Below are 18621 nucleotides of genomic sequence, written 5' to 3'. Positions count from 1 at the left end.
AGAAGTGGTACTTGTGGATTTCCCCCAGTTTTTGGATGTCACCTGTGTGAACACAGGAATGCTTCAGTTGCTACAGCTACAGGTGAATGTGGGTTCTTTCCAGCTCAGGGGAAGACTAAGCCTCACCACCTGCAGTCCCATGAAGACCGGTGACACACCACAGGAAGTCCACTACAGCCAAAGTTAACAGATGTAAGGAATGCAAACTATTGTAAAGACAAAGTTTGCAAGAAAAAAAAAAACAAGCACATTTGCCTGTGAAGTGGCAGTGTGCCCAAAGTGTTTAGCACACTCATTAGCACACTCTTGGAAAAAAACTTAAACAAACACACATTTTATAGTTTGTACTCTTTTCAATTCAATTTCACACTCATTATACATGAAATGAAACTCCAGCAACACTATTTAAAATACATCATTACTTTTATGTATACCATTTTAACCTACTCATATACTAGATCATTCATGAACTGTACATTCATTTTACACTGATGTGATGTCCCTTCATATTCATACAATCTTACAGAAATAGTAAGAAAGCTCTTGTTTATTGTTAAATCCTTTTAATATGCTTTTCTACTGAGAATCTGTTTTACATTTGCAAAGTTTTGTGTTTTTGAATGAATGACTGGTCAAATTAAAATTGAATGTTCAAAAATGATTGCCTTTTAAACCGTTAATGCGCGGTGTCAACTACAGTGGACAGTCCTTTATCCACGTCAACATTATACATGTTGAGGGGAAAAAGCCCAATTGAACACGTCTTGTTGGGGATAATAAAAAACTTTGAAAAAAAGTCCACTTAAGCGTTTTGATTAGTCGTGCATGAAAGGGTTAAGCATCCTGTTGTGCACAATGGGAGGTTTATGTAACTTTCCGCTTCTTTTTCTGTGCTTTTTTGCTCTTCTTCTTGGCTGACCTTCTGGTGGCTGTGTGTGCTGGCCGGCTAGGACCTCTGCTCTTCCCCTTTGGCTGTGGCCTCCTGAAAGAGAGAGAGAGAGAGAGAAAGAGAGAGAGAGAGAGAGAGAGAGAGTCAGTCCCTTCCTCAGATAGGTCAATAAGGAACGTGTTCCTGTTGTAGTTGACCAGTGTCAACCCCACTACTTCTCTTTTTGGGTTTCTGAAAGTCTAGGTTCCCGTTTCATTCCTGCTGCTTGTGTTTAGGCCACTGCTTCTGTTCATACCCACAGGCGGATATGACAAGCTTTTTGATGGTGTACCCTTTTGGTTTGAGACATGTTCTGACTATGAGAGTGTCTGATTTGTTACTTGAAAGGAAATTGTGTGTGTGTGTGTGTGTGTGTGTGTGTGTGTGTGTGTGTTCTTACAGTTTGTCAGGGCAGGCTCTGTGTTTGTGTTGCAGGCTGCCACAGTTGAAACAGCCTGTCTGGCCTTGCCTACAAGGATGATCTGGTAGGGCACAGCGACCACAAGAGGTGCAGTGCTGCCAAGCTGAGAGACAGAGACAGAGACAGACAGACAGACAGACAGACAGACAGACAGACAGACAGACAGACAGACAGACAGACAGACAGACAGGAGGACAGGAGGACAAAGAAAATAAAATAAGAAAGCTAAGGTTAATAGAGTGGCGTTTACAGAATTCAAGCTTCAGGACGTTACGTCTATGGCCAGTAATAAATTCCACTCTAGTAGGTTCTGGCCCTGAAAGTCAACAAATGACGAGTGGTACACTTACACGGCTTCACACACTTCCTACAGTCCTCACAGTGTGTCCACTCTCTTCCATCCTGTAAGAACAGGGAGAAAGCTTTTGTTGAAGGAAATAATTATGAACTATAAAAGCCAACAGTGACACACCAACAATGGAATGCCAATCTGCACCCGACATTTCATCATATCACCCATTTGAAGTCCATACTGTAGATTTAGAATCCATAAATCACCTCGGATTCACCCATACTTCTTACTTCCCATTAATCCACTCTAATCTAGTTCCAGTACTCTTACCTTTGAGGGGCACGCATTGCATTCTGGGCAGTGCTTGTTTCCTGCCGAGACGTACCGCTCACAGATTGCGCAGAATCTGATTGGAGGAGAGTTTCGAAGATTAGATAGCTGCTGAAGCATGTAATGGTAACCCCAGGAGAAGAGCTCCACCATAACTCTACAGATCTGAGGGGGGCCAACAGTGATGACCAGTGATGAACAGCGCTCCTCCTAGATACGGACTCTCCTGCAGCGGAGTCAACCGTAATCAAACTCAACTAATCGAACTAATGTCGCTATTCTAACACCCAGGCCGCTAAAGGTCAGGGAATCTCCAGAGGAAGCACTGCAAGCTCTTGTGTTAGATCTGGCGACAGGCTGATGGCAATTCTGTCAGGCATGTTTGTAGGGTGATGGTGGCTTCACCTATAGCCCTCCTCCTCAGGTAGGACGATATCCCGGGCGGGCAGGTTTGTGAAGAGTCGTACAGGGGACTGCTTTCTACCCGTCTTCCCATGTTTGTACAGGGCATGGTTATCATAGTCCACCTAGGGGGGAAGAACAGAATGTGATGTAGGGACTGGACTGACCTCTGTAAACTGTTGTGGACTACATTTAAGCAATATAGCACGAGTGGGAGTGGGGTAGGTAAGGGATAATCCCACGGGTGGTGTTCGGCCGTAGCCACCGAGGCTGCAGGCCGAGTGGCGTAGGCAACAACACCCGTGGGATTATCCCTTACCTACCCCACTCCCACGAGTGCTATATTGCTTTTATAAAACAATTCTACAGTCAGAAAAATTAACATTTCAACACAAAGTTATTGATTAAAGATGGTTTATTTCGCCATTGTTTCTCCGCAACAAAAAATAGTTCCATTGTCAACGTCTTGGTTTGGAATTTTAAGAACTTTGAATTAACGGTTATCATCAACGCGAATATTTCATCGCGGAGTGATTTATTATTAGCTGTGAAAAGTCCCAAACTGTTGGTATGTTGACGGATAATCCAACTCATGGAACGTCTCTCGTCCAATCAGAAACAGCTAAATTACGGGATAGAACCCAATTGTTTTATAATTCCCTGTTATACAATGGTCTTTGAGGCTCGATTATAGATGTTCCCAAACCTTTTTTTTTCTTGATACAACTGATACAGAAATGAACACTGCCACCAGAATGAGAGAAATACCTGAAACCACTGATCGAACAGATATTGTGCACTGGATGTCGTATGTTTTTGTGTAATACCTGGTAGTCCAGCATCGTAAATGAGGAGAAACACTCAACGATTCGAGGCTCAAAGAAGTAGGGGAAGATCCACACCATCGGCATCTCTGCCTGGCTATTCACTGCAGGTAAGAAGCATAGTGTGTGAAAAACGCCACCTAGCAAAAAGACTGCAGGATTCAACAGGAAGTTCAATTTGCTCTAAGCTATACTTTTTGGAATGTAAAATATTAAAACCCTGATAATTAGTACTGAAGTATGTTTACAGATAAGTGTTATCTGGCCTCGAGCTCTGTAATCATTTCCTGCCTAGTGTGACTGAATGAGCCAATCAGACACTTCCTAAAAGAGGGACATGATGTGCAAGTCTGGAGAGAGAACTACCACTGCAAATTACAGCAACTGAAATTCTGTCAAGTGTTAATGGTTACGGTCACTCCCACAATGGCAATCCAACTTGAAAGTATGTTCTTCTTATGATCTGTATCAGGATATGTAGTTCTGTTAAACAATTGTTTACTATGCAGTGCTCCTAAAAGAAGGGCATGACTGCTAAAATAACTACCGGCCATAAATGACAGCAGCAGAAATGCATGACTCTCTACAGTACAATGTAGTGCATGACCTCCCACCTGCGCCCTGCAGGCCCCTCCAGGCGTCTGACATCTGTCTGAAGCTGTGTGCCAGCGGCTTCACCAAACCACCAAAGGGAGGGTCCGTCACCATGACAACCTTGCTCCCTTCCTCCTCTCGTAGGAAATCGAGGAACACCCCCGCTGCCTCCTGATCAAGTTCACAAGCTCATAAATAACAATAATAATGATAATAATAATAATAAACGTTATTTATATAGCACCTTTAATCCAAAGGAATGCAGCTCAAAGTGCTTTACAGCAAATACATTACGTGCACAAAGAAATTACATGCACATAATAAGACATCAAATAAACATAAAAACTCAGATAAAGTGCAAATAATAATAATAATCATGATAATACGAATGATTAAAATTATAAAAATATAAAAATTGAATACATAAAATGCATAATCAATCTCCAGGGTAAGGCGACATAACATTATGTTAACGTGATTTTCTAAAAGCACTGTGTGGAAGGCATCCCGTACTTTTCCACCAAAGAAGTGATGGTTGAACATGTTGTAGTGGCAGAACTCATCCTGGCCGTAGAACTGGGAGTACCTGGCAGAGGGGCAGAAAAAGGAATGCATTAGAAAAGATAAGGAATTAATACACTTGGGGTGCGGCTGTTGTCCCAGCACCTCTGCAGGTCTGAATTTGTACACGCACGCACGCACGCACGCACACAGTGGCAGTTGGCATTTAAAAGCAAGCTACTCTGGCCACACCAATGCTACTCACGTTCTGCATAATAATTACTTTTAAGATAGGATCTAATAAACAGAGAAAAGCTCATAGCTCAAAGGCATGTTATTTCCTGAGAGAATCAGTGACCCTTAGGAAAAACAAGCTTTTATATAACACTATCTCTTAAAGTTGATACACTTTGCTCCCAAGTACTGTAGGTGGCTACTTAAGCTTTCTCTCTCACATGGTCTTGTATGGCCATGCGAACATACACACACCACACACACACACACACACACACACACACACACACACACACACGCACACGCACACGCACACGCACACGCACACGCACACGCACACGCACACGCACACGCACACACACACACAGAGGTAGAGAACAAAGAGTAACAGGCTTGAGCTTGCTGAAGGGTAACACACCCCTTCCTCTCGTGCATAAAGTATAAAAATAGTCCGGTCATTGCAGACACAGTCGAACGACAAGGAACAACACAGCCAACACACTTGACAAAGAAGGTACGTTACCACTATGCATACAGACGTTACCACTGTGCATACGGATGATAAATGCTTTTCTGCAGGGCTGCCATGCTATCGGCAACAAATTATGCTTGGTTGGGATCCAATGTACACATAGTTGGAAAACTAACTAACTAACAATGCATCGGGAAGTTAGAGGACTTTGAACACTCATTCTAGCTTCATTACTGCTGTAATGTTATTAGTTATTACAATTTTAGAACGTTTTTCACTTCCTAAGAACGGTGTTCAAGCAGTTTAAGAATGCTTAAGACGGTCTCGGAGACATGTTGCAACACAGCGCTCTTGCAAACTAGAGGAACTGGTCTAGAAACCACCACAATAAAAACTATGGACGTGCAAATATGTGGCACAAAAGTTTGGATACACGAGACCAATAAAATCAATAATGTAGATACGTTTGTGTGTGATTAACATGGCTTCCCTTGAAATGATTTGAAAGGGTTGTCATGCAATTATGCCACATGGAATTATTGAAATCCTGCATTGGACTAATGTTATCCAGTTTTTGTCGCCGTTTGTGTACATCTGCATTTACAAAGATGGAAAACAAAGACACGGATGCAGTGCTCTCTACAGCCTTGGAGGAGAAACTACAGCCTGGCCAGTTTAGCCTGGGTCCTCAGGACCTATCTGTGGGCCCTGTAGTCCAACCCTACCCACGCTCCCCAAAACTGCTCCGCAAGGCGGCACGTCCATCAGCACCGCTCACACAGGTGAAACACTAGAGAGACCAGTTGAACTACGATGCTGATGTAGTTCGTGTTGGTCAATGCTTACTTTGATATTATAATGCTCCCATACAAGCTTACTCCTCACGTTTTACTGTCTGATATTTACATGTTTTACTGTCAGATATACAACAAAAGGACAAATGTGGGCGACTAGAAGTATAGAGGGAATAAAACAGCAGTTAGGTTGAGCTACACGTGATTGACTAATAATGAATACAAATCTTTTGTTTTTCTGCTGAATTTATGTTACACCGTATTCAACATTTCTTTTTCAAAAACGGCCTCTCTCAAGTGTGTCTTCTATTGATAGCAACTCTAAATAGCACTGTCCTCTCTCTGAAGGAGCAACTGTCTAGATCTCTGGAGGAGCTGAAGGCAGAGGAAGCCAGGACGGAGGCTCACCTTCAGTCCTTAAAGAAACGCAAGACCAACTTGTCTGTGAGTGCCTCATCTTTTCAGAGCGATGGACATATGAGTGACAAAGCAACGATCTCCTAACAACTTTTTTTCCACATCAGGGTGACCTTTACACACCTGTATCCATCCCTATCTTTTTCACAACCGTCTTAAAATCATTACACTGGTAACCTGTTAGTTTCATATTAGATTTCAAGATTATTTTATTAGTCTATAAATCACTCCATAGTCATGCACCTGAATATACAGCCGCGGAAAAAATTAAGAGACCACTTCAAAATGATCAGTTTCTCTGGTTGTACTATTTATTGGTATGTGTTAAAGTAAAATGTACATTTTAGTTTTATTCTATAACCTACTGGCAACATTCCTACCAAATTTCAAATAAAAATATTGTCATTTAGATCATTTATTTGCAGAAAAATGACAATTGGTCAAAATAGCAAAATTGATGCAGTGTCTTCAGATCTCGAATAATGCAAAGAAAACAAGCTCATATTCATTTTTAAACTACACAATACTAATGCTTACACTTAGGAAGAGTTCAGAAATCAATATTTGGTGGAATAACCTTGATTTAAAATCACAACTTTCATGTGTCTTGGCATGCTCTCCACCAGTCTTTCACATTGCCGTTGGGTGACTTTATCCTTCTCCTGGCGCAAGAATTCAAGCAGCTCGGCTTCTTTTCATGGCTTGTGACCATCCATCTTCCTCTTGATCACATTTCAGAGGTTTTTTATGGGATTCAGGTCTCGAAATTGGGCTGGCCATGACAGGGTCCTGATCTGGTGGTACTCCATCCACACCTTTACTGGCCTGGCTGTGTGGCATGGAGCATTGCCCTGCTGGAAAAAACACTTCTCAGAGTTGGGGAACATTGTCAGAGCAAAAGGAAGCAAGTTTTTCTTCCGGGACAACGTTGTACTTTGCCTGGCTGAGGTTTGTAAAAGACCATAAGGATTGAAAAAGCGGACTGGAGGTTCTTCTAAGTTCGTCTTCTCTGATGAGTCCGATTTCACAGTAGGTGCAAGACTCTCTGGCTTGTAGGCCTCTCCAGGTCTCCGTCTAACCATCAGACGACCATGTGTTGGGTAAAGCTGAAAATTGGACTCATCAGAGAAGACGAACTAGAAGACCCTCCAGTCCGCTTTTTTCAATCCTTATGGTCTTTTACAAACCTCAGCCAGGCAAAGTACAGCGTTGTCCCGGAAGAAAAACTTGCTTCCTTTAGCTCTAACAATGTTCCCCAACTCTGAGAAATGTTTTTTCCAGCAGGGCAATGCTCCATGCCACACAGCCAGGCCAGTAAAGGTGTGGATGGAGTACCACCAGATCAGGACCCTGTCATGGCCAGCCCAATTTTGAGACCTGAATCCCATAAAAAACCTCTGAAATGTGATCAAGAGGAAGATGGATGGTCCCAAGCCATGAAAAGAAGCCGAGCTGCTTGAATTCTTGCGCCAGGAGTAGCATAAAGTCACCCAACGGCAATGTGAAAGACTGGTGGAGAGCATGCCAAGACACATGAAAGTTGTGATTTTAAATCAAGGTTTTTCCACCAAATATTGATTTCTGAACTCTTCCTAAGTGTAAGCATTAGTATTGTGTAGTTTAAAAATGAATATGAGCTTGTTTTCTTTGCATTATTCGAGATCTGAAGACACTGCATCTTTTTTGCTATTTTGACCAATTGTCATTTTTCTGCAAATAAATGATCTAAATGACAATATTTTTATTTGAAATTTGGTAGGAATGTTGCCAGTAGGTTATAGAATAAAACAAAAATGTACATTTTACTTTAACACATACCAATAAATAGTAAAACCAGAGAAACTGATAATTTTGAAGTGGTCTCTTAATTTTTTCCGCGGCTGTATGTCAGACATGCTCCCAAGGTACACACCCAGGAAATCCCTGAGGTCTTCTGGCACTGAACTCCAAAAGCCAGGACAAAAGAGACAGGGAGAGGCAGCTTTTAGTTTCTATGCTCCCAGCCTTTGGAATACTCTGCCAGAGGACCTTAAGAATGGCTGAAACTGTGGAAATCTTTAAGCGAGAACTTAAGACATACCTCTTTAATCTCGCCTATTATTCTCTGTTATATTCATCTGTTCTCAGTGGTCTGTGGTGGGTCTGCTGTACATGGGTATGTGTGTGCTTTGGAATATGTTTGCACTTACATGAAATGGCTTTTGTATCCCTCTGGAAAATCAGTGCCAAGCCACACCACATGTTTGCACCCACCCTTTCCTTCTGTGAGGCGCATTGCGTTACCTCTTGGTATGAAATGCGCCGTATAACTAAAGTTTGATTGGATATTTCCCCCCCTTCCCTAAATGTTTTTATTTCTGTCGTGGTGAAGAAAAGCGCCGAGGCGATGAAGCATCAGGCGAAGGAGCGGTTTGACGTGATGCGGGCTGCGCTGCAGCGGGACGAGCAGGCGGTACGGGACTCCTTGGAACTGGACCGGCGAAAGGCCAGCGCCAAGCTGAACCAGGTCCTGAAGGACTGGCAGCAGCACCTGAGCCTGGTCCAGAAGAACATCACCCACGCTCAGAAAGCTTTGGATCAGAAGGAAGGCACAGCCAACTCAATGGTGAGATGAGATGTGATATAACATTCTTGGAGCAGCCTTAGAGAGATAACAGAGTGTGCAGTGCATCTGTTGAACGCACGCCTTGATCACGCCTAGATCTTAGTCAACTGGAATAATTGATTTTAAAAGATGGCAATGCCTCAGATCCTAATCACTATGCTTTTCTCTTATACTCTCTTCAAGTCATTTGACATGGAATGCTAATATCTTTGTCTTATTAATTTCTTATTCACTTCCTACATTTAGTACAGATGGTATTAATACACACCATTCAAAGTGGTTGATTTTTATGTGGCGCTATTTTCTTTTAAAAGGTTTAATTATAATTCTATGATTTATTCTCTTTCAGGATCTGAAAGAAGTGAGGTAAATATATGTATTTTGTTTTTGTTTTCCAGGGGCTATGAAGTTAATTAAGTTGATGATGTGAACTATATTCTCCAAATTTTGTCATTTCACATTTTTATACAACGATATTTCTAGTTGCCATAAGAAACCAGATGCTGCTGAGGAGAGTATCAGACTGAATGAGGAGAGGTTCCAGAATCTTCTCAGAAAACTACAGCAAATCTCCAGAGACCTGCAGGCTCAGCTACAAAGGAAGACCTTCTTGCTCGGTAAGATGCCCCAAAGTGCCTCTGGCTCTTATCCGCAGTCTGTGCTTCAATTTCTTTTACAATTTCTTTATGTCAAAAGATCCTAAAATCCCTTTACATTACATGCAATCATAACCCTGGATAACTCGGAGAGTACCTTATCTCCGCCACACGCAGATTCATCAAATGTGGTGATTGACAGAGAGACCAGACACACACAGATCGCAGTCACCGGAGAAGGGCGGAGCCTGTGCATCTCTAGTGACGCATGCGACCCTCAGCGTCAGTCACACCCACTGCAGTTTGACCAGGTGTACTGCGCCCTGGCTGCCTCAGCCATCACCACAGGCCAGCACTACTGGGAGGTGGATGTGCGCTGCTGCCCCGCCTGGGCTGTGGGTGTGGCCTATGGCAGCCTGCACAGGAAGGGGAGGGACAAAGGCGCAAAGCTGGGACGCAACAGGATGTCCTGGTGCGTTGAGCTCAGGGACGGGCGCCTCATCGCCTGGCACAACGAGCGGCACGTGGTCCCGACGGGCATCCGCAGGCGTGAGCGGCCCAGCACAGTGGGCGTGCACGTGAACTACGACAAGGGCCAGGTGGCGTTCTACGACGCGGACGGCATGGAGTTGCTGCAGGAGTTCTCTGCTTTGGTGACGCCCGTGTTTGACCGCGTGCACCACCAGTTCATCGAGCCCCTCTACCCCGCCGTGCGCTTCCTCCGACCACAGGAGGGGCACGCCGGGACCTGTCACATGGACATCCCTGACCTCCAGGCCTGACCACATCAAGATGACTTCAATCCTTCCACAACATAAAGGCATGCCCTAATCGGCAACAAGATGGTACACTTGTTTAGTAGCTAAAGGTGTTAGTGGCAAACTAAATTGGTGGTTGTAGTTTTAGGCAGCAAGCTACTGTGGATTCATTTTTTTATTTTTTTAAGCTGCTGTGACTATTCAGTCGCATGCGTTAATGAATGACCTTTTTTCCACACAATGTAAATATTAAATATATTTCAGTGGTATCCAATCTAACCCAGGTTTGTTCTCAGGGAAGTTATGCAAGTAAAATACTGTGTATCAGGAATACATCTGGCAGTAGAGTCAGTCTGCTGTTGACTGACTGCCGCTTATGCATATCACATATCACTTAGCTTGCAAGTTGGGGCACATTTTAAGTGAACAAGTACATCTGAATACATCTAATTTTGTCTGATGACATCCAGAAGAGTGGAAACATTGTGCAAATAAATGACAGGTGCTTAAGTTAAGCATGCAAACTTTCTTTCAACACAGATTATCTTCAATAGAATATTGTGCTGTTAATGGCTTGAAAAGTATGCTAGTGTAAGTGTATAGCAAATCTGAGTTACCTGAAATCAATATCCAACAGCAGGCTTCTTGTTGTCTCTGACGTCCCTTCCACATTTCTCAATTTGATCAGCTCATGAAGACTGTTATGCAAGAGTAAAATCTTTCAGTGATTTACAACTCCATAACTGGTGTCCATCAAGATGAATCAAAATAGATATTTACCTAATACACTCATGTATATATCCAAATATTATTAAAGGGGAATATTACATTTCACAGCATGTACCGGTATCCAAATGTCATTGAAGGGGATATTAAACGGATTCTTGGTTGTGTCTAGACTATGAATTATCAGTGTAAGAGTATCAACTCACCGAGGTGTTCCAACACATAGAACTTTCCGGAAGCCCAGTCTGGACAGCATGTCGAGGAGGAAGTGGCAGCTGCGGTCAGCGAACAGGTACTGTGCATTACTCTTCTTATTCTCCAGGGGGCACAGCAACAGGCTCGGCCTCCTCAGGCGAGCCACTGTGATCTCATCAGAGAGCGTTTCGTGGTTGCTGTGCTCTTTCCAATCTGTTGGTAGGAGCAAAACCTGACAGTCGACACAGAACCTTCGCTGGTCCAGGGGGAGTGTGACAAACTCTCTGAATCTGAAGGAAAAAGGTAAAAGCAGACAGAATATTCAATTTCAGGAAGAATGTATATAAACTCTCACACTTTGTGTGTGGTGCAACAAGACAAAGAAGAACACAGGCTGTGCTGTCTGAATAGTGTACACCAACCACAGTGTTATGTAACTGGTACAACAGAACACCAGCAATAACAGTGTCAACTGTTCAACCCCAGTTAGCCAATGTAAAAATGCTCTACAGTAGGGTCGTGTGTACATCTACAAAATGGCTCAGTAGCCTATAACAGTACACATTCCTGTGCAGTACAGGTAATAATAATAATAAATAATAATGGATGAGGTACCTGGAGGTGTACTCCACATGAGTGAAGGGAGGTCTCTTTGAGTGATTATCTTCTTCTCTGGCCTGCAGCCTTGCCTCTGACACCTGTAGCACATCAAGGCACATTTTCAACTTACTGATGGTAATGATATGACAATTATGGAAATAGAACACACACTTGCAAACGATATAGGCGTATGGTGCGCTCATGGGAAACTGAAAAATATAAAAGTTTGGACCTCCAAGTGGGAGAATACACCTGAGCACCGGTCAAACTCGTAACATCCCACTAGGAAAGTTGTTGTGGTTGTAGGTTATAGTGTATCTCAATACTGGATCGAGTAGAGCCCAAAAGCTCTAATAGTGACCAGGTAGAAAAATCCCGAAGTTTCCCTTTAAGAAAGCTTTATCAATCACTGTCTTCACATTTACAGCCCAACTTAGTTATTTCAATGTGTATTATCTCACGTCAAAATACAAATCACACAGTACATCATTTTTGAATCCACATCCCACTCAAATATGTTGACAACAACAATAACAGTTCACCTTTTCATCCTCCCACTGAAAAAAATTGCAGTCTTTTCTGTCACGACACGCAGAACACGCATAAAATCGTCTGCCACTCTCTTCTCCTTTGTTGACTTTTTCAAACAGCAGGGTTGGACCTGAAAGACAGTTTAGTAATAGTTACTCAACCCTTTGCTTTGAAGATCGTAATTAAATTCACGAACAATACATTAAGTTATGGGTAACATATTGGCATTGATTCTTGTCACAGCTTCTGATGGGGTAAACGTATTCGCTTAGTACGAATTCACTTAAAAGTAAGCCTCAAGACTGTCATCTGGAATGTTATTTTATATGTACCATGGGGACATGAAGGTGCTATTTTGTCGCTTCCTTGGTGAATGACGATGTCTATCCCGAATCCATCTTCGGAATCATTTCGTCTCTCATTCATTTTCATTGAATCCTTTAAGTCCTTAGGTTTTTAATAAATACACGTTGCTTAAAAAAACAAAACATTACACCCATGCTTAACAGTAGGCTGCCATATTGAAAACGTTCCTCTTTCCGTCGCCCTTCGATGATGTCATAACATTAGATTTTTCTTTTCTTCAGTTTTTGTTTACAGTGTTTCCACAAAAATTAGTTTAGACATTTATATTAGACTAAATTATAATTTTGGTATAATATAAAATATGTTTAAATACCATACTATGTTAACTGCAATTCACTAAATGTTTTGGAAATTCACTGATCACTACTTCAAATGAACGCCAGGTGGCATACAAGACATATATTCTCACCTAATCAAATCGCCCAGTAAAATTATAACTACAGCTACAAACGTTACTTGGCAACCCCGTCACAATTTTCTTTTATAAATCAATTAATCTAGCCAAAGTATAGACAAGTTAAGATATCAGGTCATCATCCAAGTTTTCAGGTTTAGAAATGAAAGTAGCCTACAAAAATATCATAAAATGCGAACTTTGGCCTACATAATAAAAAGGCCTATATCATCCGACTGATAGCCTATACATAATATGATTAGCGTAACAGGATTTGTTCAAATAGCAATAAGCACCTCTGGGGTGGATGTGGCCCTTAGATGATGTCAGACCGGAGCCAAATCCTAGTCATGACTAAAGCTTTCTCCTCGTGCGCTCCATGGCTGCGCTGCTTTTGGCTATGACAGTCGGGCTCATGAGGGTAGGCCTATCCTACCAGTACCTACAGTATCCTACCTCTGTATGGCAGTGATGTCCTCACTGCCATGCAAAACGTGTGTTCACGTTGTCGTAATAGGAATCTGTAGTCTTCCATGGTGCTCTCCTTAAAGCAATAGTATCCAATAGGTTTGGTAGAAAACTATCAATGCTGAAAAGTCATGCACAACCTTTACTAACCCCAACAACAGCACAATTGGCATCAATAAAAGGCTTGCTAACATGCTAACTTGTGCCTTTGGCGATATAGTTGGCAATACTGTGTTGTGAACGATTTTTATTTTTTATTTTTTTAATTTTTTTTACATTCATGCAGGGATCGACCTGACCACAGAACAGCTTAGGCGGCTATTTTTATGTGTGTGTATGCGTCCTTCACATGACCGTATAGGGCTACCATGAACATTCATTTAAAGATGGTACCAGTGTTAATTGCTTTTTTTAAATGTTGCATACGGTCTCTTTAAATGGGAATGATGATTGATAAACAACTACTACATTTCCCGAAATTCTTCACAACGTGGTCGGGACGCAGTGGGGCTGTCAGAGGCGCTATTTATCACCTGGCTCGAGGGATGCTGCTGAGGCAGAGGGCTAGAGGGCTCAGTGCGACTGCACGCCCACACCCATCTGAAGCGCACGCAGGCAAAAAAACAGCTCACAGTGACTCTTCCGCTGTTGATACAATATTTTCACATTAGTGACTGTCCTGCTTTTGGAAAACGACAGCAGATTTTAATTTTGCGCGACAGTAGCTCCTCTATATACGACGAGGACCTGGGTCGCTCGGGCGTCTTCAACTCGCGGGGCATCTTCATGCGTTTCTATCGCTTTTGCCATATCAGCTTAATGAGGATACAACACAGCACATCTGAGCAGCAAGAAAGACAGCCGTTACAATGAGCACCGGTATGTTAACCCGTATCATTCTCATCCTACTGCTCGTTTTCATTTCTGTTTGCGCATTTAATTCTTTGTCAATTAGCTGTTACAGTGAGTTAGACCGCATGCTGCTTGATAATAACAATATGGGAGCTGACATGCTGTTAGAGATTAGGACACAGGCTTATTATGTTGTTGACGCTGAGGACAGGATATCTGTAGACTACCTGTGTGTTCCTGTCTGTTGACCATGTGTCACGTTGCTGTCGTGTTATCTTTACTCGGCTATGTGGTGGTACAGGAACGCCCACCTAATAGGCTACCACAGTACGCTGCTACTCTATGATGTAGCAATGCAGTCTCTCCATCGCGGAAGTGGCCTACCTGCCCTCCTCTGGTAGCCTACCTCACTATTCTGGTTCAAATTGAATACAGGGTGTCGCCAGGTGTCATCGAGCGTTTCTACCGTGCAGTTTTATTATTATGTAGTAGCCTACGAATTGTGGTCGTTCCTGAAAAGTGAAGCAACTAGGATCATTGTGACAGGTTCACATTGAGTGATCCGACCAGGAGGGAAACGCTATGGCTAGTCAGACACATCAGAATGAAGAGGTGAACCTGCTATGGCAGTCTAATTAGTAGAGTAAACACGCACACACACATGCGCAGTCAGTGTGTGTGTGTGTGTGTGTGTGTGTGTGTGTGTGTGTCTGAGTGAGAGATCCTGTGTATTTGAACAGCTGATGAAAAGTAATTTTCATAGAAGTGTGAGTATGAACACTGGAATTTAGCAGTGGCTGACAGGCTTTTGTGGCAGTAGTGTGAGATGTTTTGGACCACTTGTGGCACAGGCAGGGACACTCTCTTTCGCATGACTGACAGTCTGTTACCCCAATCACGCCCAGTTCTCCTTTTAGCCTCTCTATTTCTGATCATGTCACCTTGAGGGCAAAATTTCCTGTCCCTGAGTGGTTTGCATCCAATAGCGATGAGGTCATTTTAGAACACGCCCAAGGTTTTGCCCCTGATTCTTTTGAAGAGTGGTGAAATCGTAGTGACGGTTTCCATGCAGCTGAGTTATGGTGTATGTCATCAGGCTGACTGGAGAGGAAGAGGATGGGCAAATGTGGAGCGAACACCTGTCTGTCAATGTCTGTGCAGGCCATTCTGAGTTCCAAATGATGATGTAACCTCTCAATCAGCGTGTTAAGTTAAGTATGAGCCTGAGGGATTTTTGCGCTGGTATGAACAGAATGAAGCCCTGTCTAACTAACACATATGGTGGTGAGAATAAGTCACAATGTTTGTGAAACCAATGTCACATTTTAGAGAAAATCTGTTGTTTTGTGTCTCAGTCGTATACAACCCTCACTGCCATCTTGATTCAGTGTACTTATGAATGTATCTCAAGTGATATGAAGTGATAATTGAGGATAAAGTGACCATATATGAGGTAATGTCTTCTTTATGTCCCAGGCTTAGCTGAGATACAGCTGAATCAGTATGTCAACATATTTCCCTTGATTCTCTCAGAACTTCATTAGTCGAGAAAAGAAAGGGGATCAGCATTGGGAAACCCCATTGATAATGTAGACTCCATTAGTTTGGAACAGGCTGGTTTGCATTCAGTAGGCCTACTCTGTGTTTTATAACTTTGCCTGTAGGAAACCAGTGAATATTGGCTCCAGACCCCCATGTGCTAGCTACTGGAGAACACACAGGACAGAGCTCACGTTTTAAATACAGTCTAGTTGGCTAATGGTGACCACTGTCATGATCTCATTCCTGGTGAACTTCACTTTATGCTTAATCCCATTGTGGCCATATTTTATTAAACAGATTCTGTAGTGATTGTCCGCTTATAGTGTAGTGTTCAAGTGGGTGCTGGTGTTTTTTTGAAAGGCTTTACCAATTGGCAGGAGCGCTGCTAGACTGGCGCACTGCTGGGCACAGGCACCTCCGGGCGTTAGCGCTCCCTCTGGGGTGCACCTCACAGTGCCCAACGGCCCCCGCGTCGACTCAGCGTCACGGGGGAAGAAGATTCTTTTCACCCTCTCCACTGACAAACAACATGTTCATACGGGAAGAAATCTATGTAACATGTGTCTGTGCCAAAAGTAAGTTGCATATACTATTGGCACTGAAAAAAAGCATTCCGGACAAATACAATCAAACTATTGGTATGGAATATAATTCCTTTATTTGTTTCCCTCTGTACCAACATTAGCACCACCCAAATCCGAAACCTCTTTAAATTTGCAGCTAGTTGATTTCAGCAGTCGTTTTAGCCCAAGTGTTACACCCTTCAAGTTAATTGAATTGAAATAATATGAAGAATGACGGACCAAGAACTCTGTCCAAATATGACACAGGGGTTTGTAGAACCTTGTGAGTAACCCATGTCGCTTGCAGCTGATCTGGTGTAACTGCTCTGTGTTTGATTAGGAAGCCTGCGTCATGCTCTGTGTTATCTCAGCCCTATGGAACTTTGTGTACGTCAGAACTGGTGATAATAGTATGGCATCAATCTGGATTCAATAGCACCATCCAGGCATGCAGTGTTTGTGTGTGTGTGTGTGTGTGTGTGTGTGTGTGTGTGTGTGTGTGTGTGTGTGTGTGTGTGTGTGTGTGTGTGTGTGTGTGTGTGTGTGTGTGTGTGTGTGTGTGCTTGTCCGCAGCAGGGGATCCTTGGCTCTTAGCACAAGTGTCTACAGGCGCTCAGCAGGGAGTGTCCCACTGCAGAGAAGGCCTCACTGTGCCGAGAGAAGCCCAGAGTTCCTCTGGGTAGGAATAGACCAAATTATAGTTTAACCAAATACTTATTTTTTTTTGTACTGTTGTGGATGGCTTTATAGTAAATGTGATTGAGTTATACAGTGTAAAGTCATATGAATAAGGTGAACAGATTGTGAGTGTCACTCATCCGCTGTGTGAAAGTGTGTTTGCATACGTGTGTGTGTGTGTTTGTGTGTGTGTGCTTTTGTGGCCTGGGATTCAAATAAGAGAGAGAGTTTTTGGGACCAAGTCATCAAAGCAAGCCATTCCGACCCTGTGCGTGCCTGTGCTCTTGAGTCTGATGTTTTAGTCCTTGGTGAATGTTTGTCAGAGCGCGTGAGAGATTTGGGCGGTCCGAACAGCTGTTCCAGACAAATAGTATGATCTCAGTGCTAAGCCAACACAGTCTCGAACACACACAGACATGCACAGACACACACACGCACGCACACACACACACACACACGCACACACATGCACAGTTTAGTCTCTCACACTCTTCTCATTCTCCTACTCTTCTCATTCTCCTATGTTCTTCTCCTACACTTTCTTCCCTTCAATTAGAGCTTTAATTGAAGGGAAGAAAAGAAAAGAAAGGTCTTCCCAAGACCTGATCGATCGAACACTGACTGTAAGTGTGTGTGTGTGTGTGTGTGTGTGTGTGTGTGTGTCTAAAGATCACATTGATTGAATACTCCCAGCGATCAGTCGAGGCTTTGATCTTACCCTGAGAGCCTCTCCCCTCCGTCCTTCAACTAGCATATGAGAAAAGACTCCCTGTCTCCTCACAGTCGGGCTCATCCCAATTTCCATCCCAGTATCCTTCCTTACTCCATATGGCACACTAAAGCACTTATACTCGAGTTGAATGCAGAAACTAGACAAGTAGACTATTTGGGACAGGACATGCTAATAAAAACATCATCCGGGTTTGCTCTGTTCAAAGGTAATCTGACATCCGCTCTGATGGCCTTTGCTGATTCTATTATTAGTACAAAAAGAGTATTGTCAAGTGCTGTGCCATGTCTTTGTGTTGTATGAAATCTGTGCATAATGCAGAGCAAGAGGAATAATTCCACGAGAGGCCGAGCAGAATCACATATGCGCGTAATGGACGCTGGGCGCTGCTGCTCAGGCTGTGGCTGCCATTATTGGACGTCTCGCTGGTTAACATGCTGAGTAGTGGCATTTTATAGCAGGCTGGCTTGAAGGTCATCCATAAGCTTTATGCAAAATACATGGTTACTATGTGTGTGTGTGTGTGTGGGTGTGTGTGTGTGTGTGTGTGTGTGTGTCTGTGTGTGTGTGTGTCTGTGTCTGTGTCTGTGTCTGTGTCTGTGTCTGTGTCTGTGTCTGTGTCTGTGTCTATGTCTGTCTGTCTGTCTGTCTGTCTGTCTGTCTGCACTTTGGTGGCCTGGCATTTATATGTGTATATGTCTTTCAATTGCTGACATTCACCAGCTGATAGCTGTAATGGTACTCTTTGAACTACTTATCCACATCCAGTGAGGGTAAGAGAAAAAGAGAGAGACAAAGAGACAGAGAG

The 18621-nt window shown here is 43.0% G+C and overlaps 2 protein-coding genes across 2 annotated transcripts; one reads left to right on the top strand and one right to left on the bottom strand.

The window, feature by feature from the left end:
* Positions 1-508: 508 nt before the first annotated feature.
* On the bottom strand, positions 509-12661 carry zcchc4 (zinc finger, CCHC domain containing 4). Its single transcript, XM_080838479.1, has 13 exons — positions 12553-12661; positions 12232-12350; positions 11705-11787; positions 11101-11379; positions 10786-10866; positions 4305-4377; positions 3812-3962; positions 3201-3301; positions 2377-2498; positions 1972-2047; positions 1700-1751; positions 1329-1452; positions 509-982 (listed from the first exon to the last, which is right to left on the bottom strand). Exons 1-13 carry the CDS (start codon positions 12650-12652, stop codon positions 865-867), a joined length of 1479 nt encoding a protein of 492 aa, XP_080694605.1. The 5' UTR covers positions 12653-12661; the 3' UTR covers positions 509-864.
* LOC308365138 (E3 ubiquitin-protein ligase TRIM50) lies at positions 5514-10192 on the top strand (the record flags this gene model as incomplete). The annotated part of the gene is made up of 6 exons (XM_080838480.1): positions 5514-5780; positions 6141-6236; positions 8581-8814; positions 9164-9180; positions 9298-9431; positions 9588-10192. The coding sequence occupies 6 exons, from the start codon at positions 5514-5516 to the stop codon at positions 10190-10192; spliced, it is 1353 nt and encodes a 450-aa protein (XP_080694606.1).
* Positions 12662-18621: the final 5960 nt, after the last annotated feature.

The sequence above is a fragment of the Sprattus sprattus genome (genome assembly GCF_963457725.1).
Source record: "Sprattus sprattus genome assembly, chromosome: 5".
NCBI classification, from domain to species: Eukaryota; Metazoa; Chordata; class Actinopteri; order Clupeiformes; family Clupeidae; genus Sprattus; species Sprattus sprattus.
The sequence above is the reverse complement of the archived record's forward strand: the minus strand, read 5'-3'. Positions and strand labels throughout refer to the sequence as shown.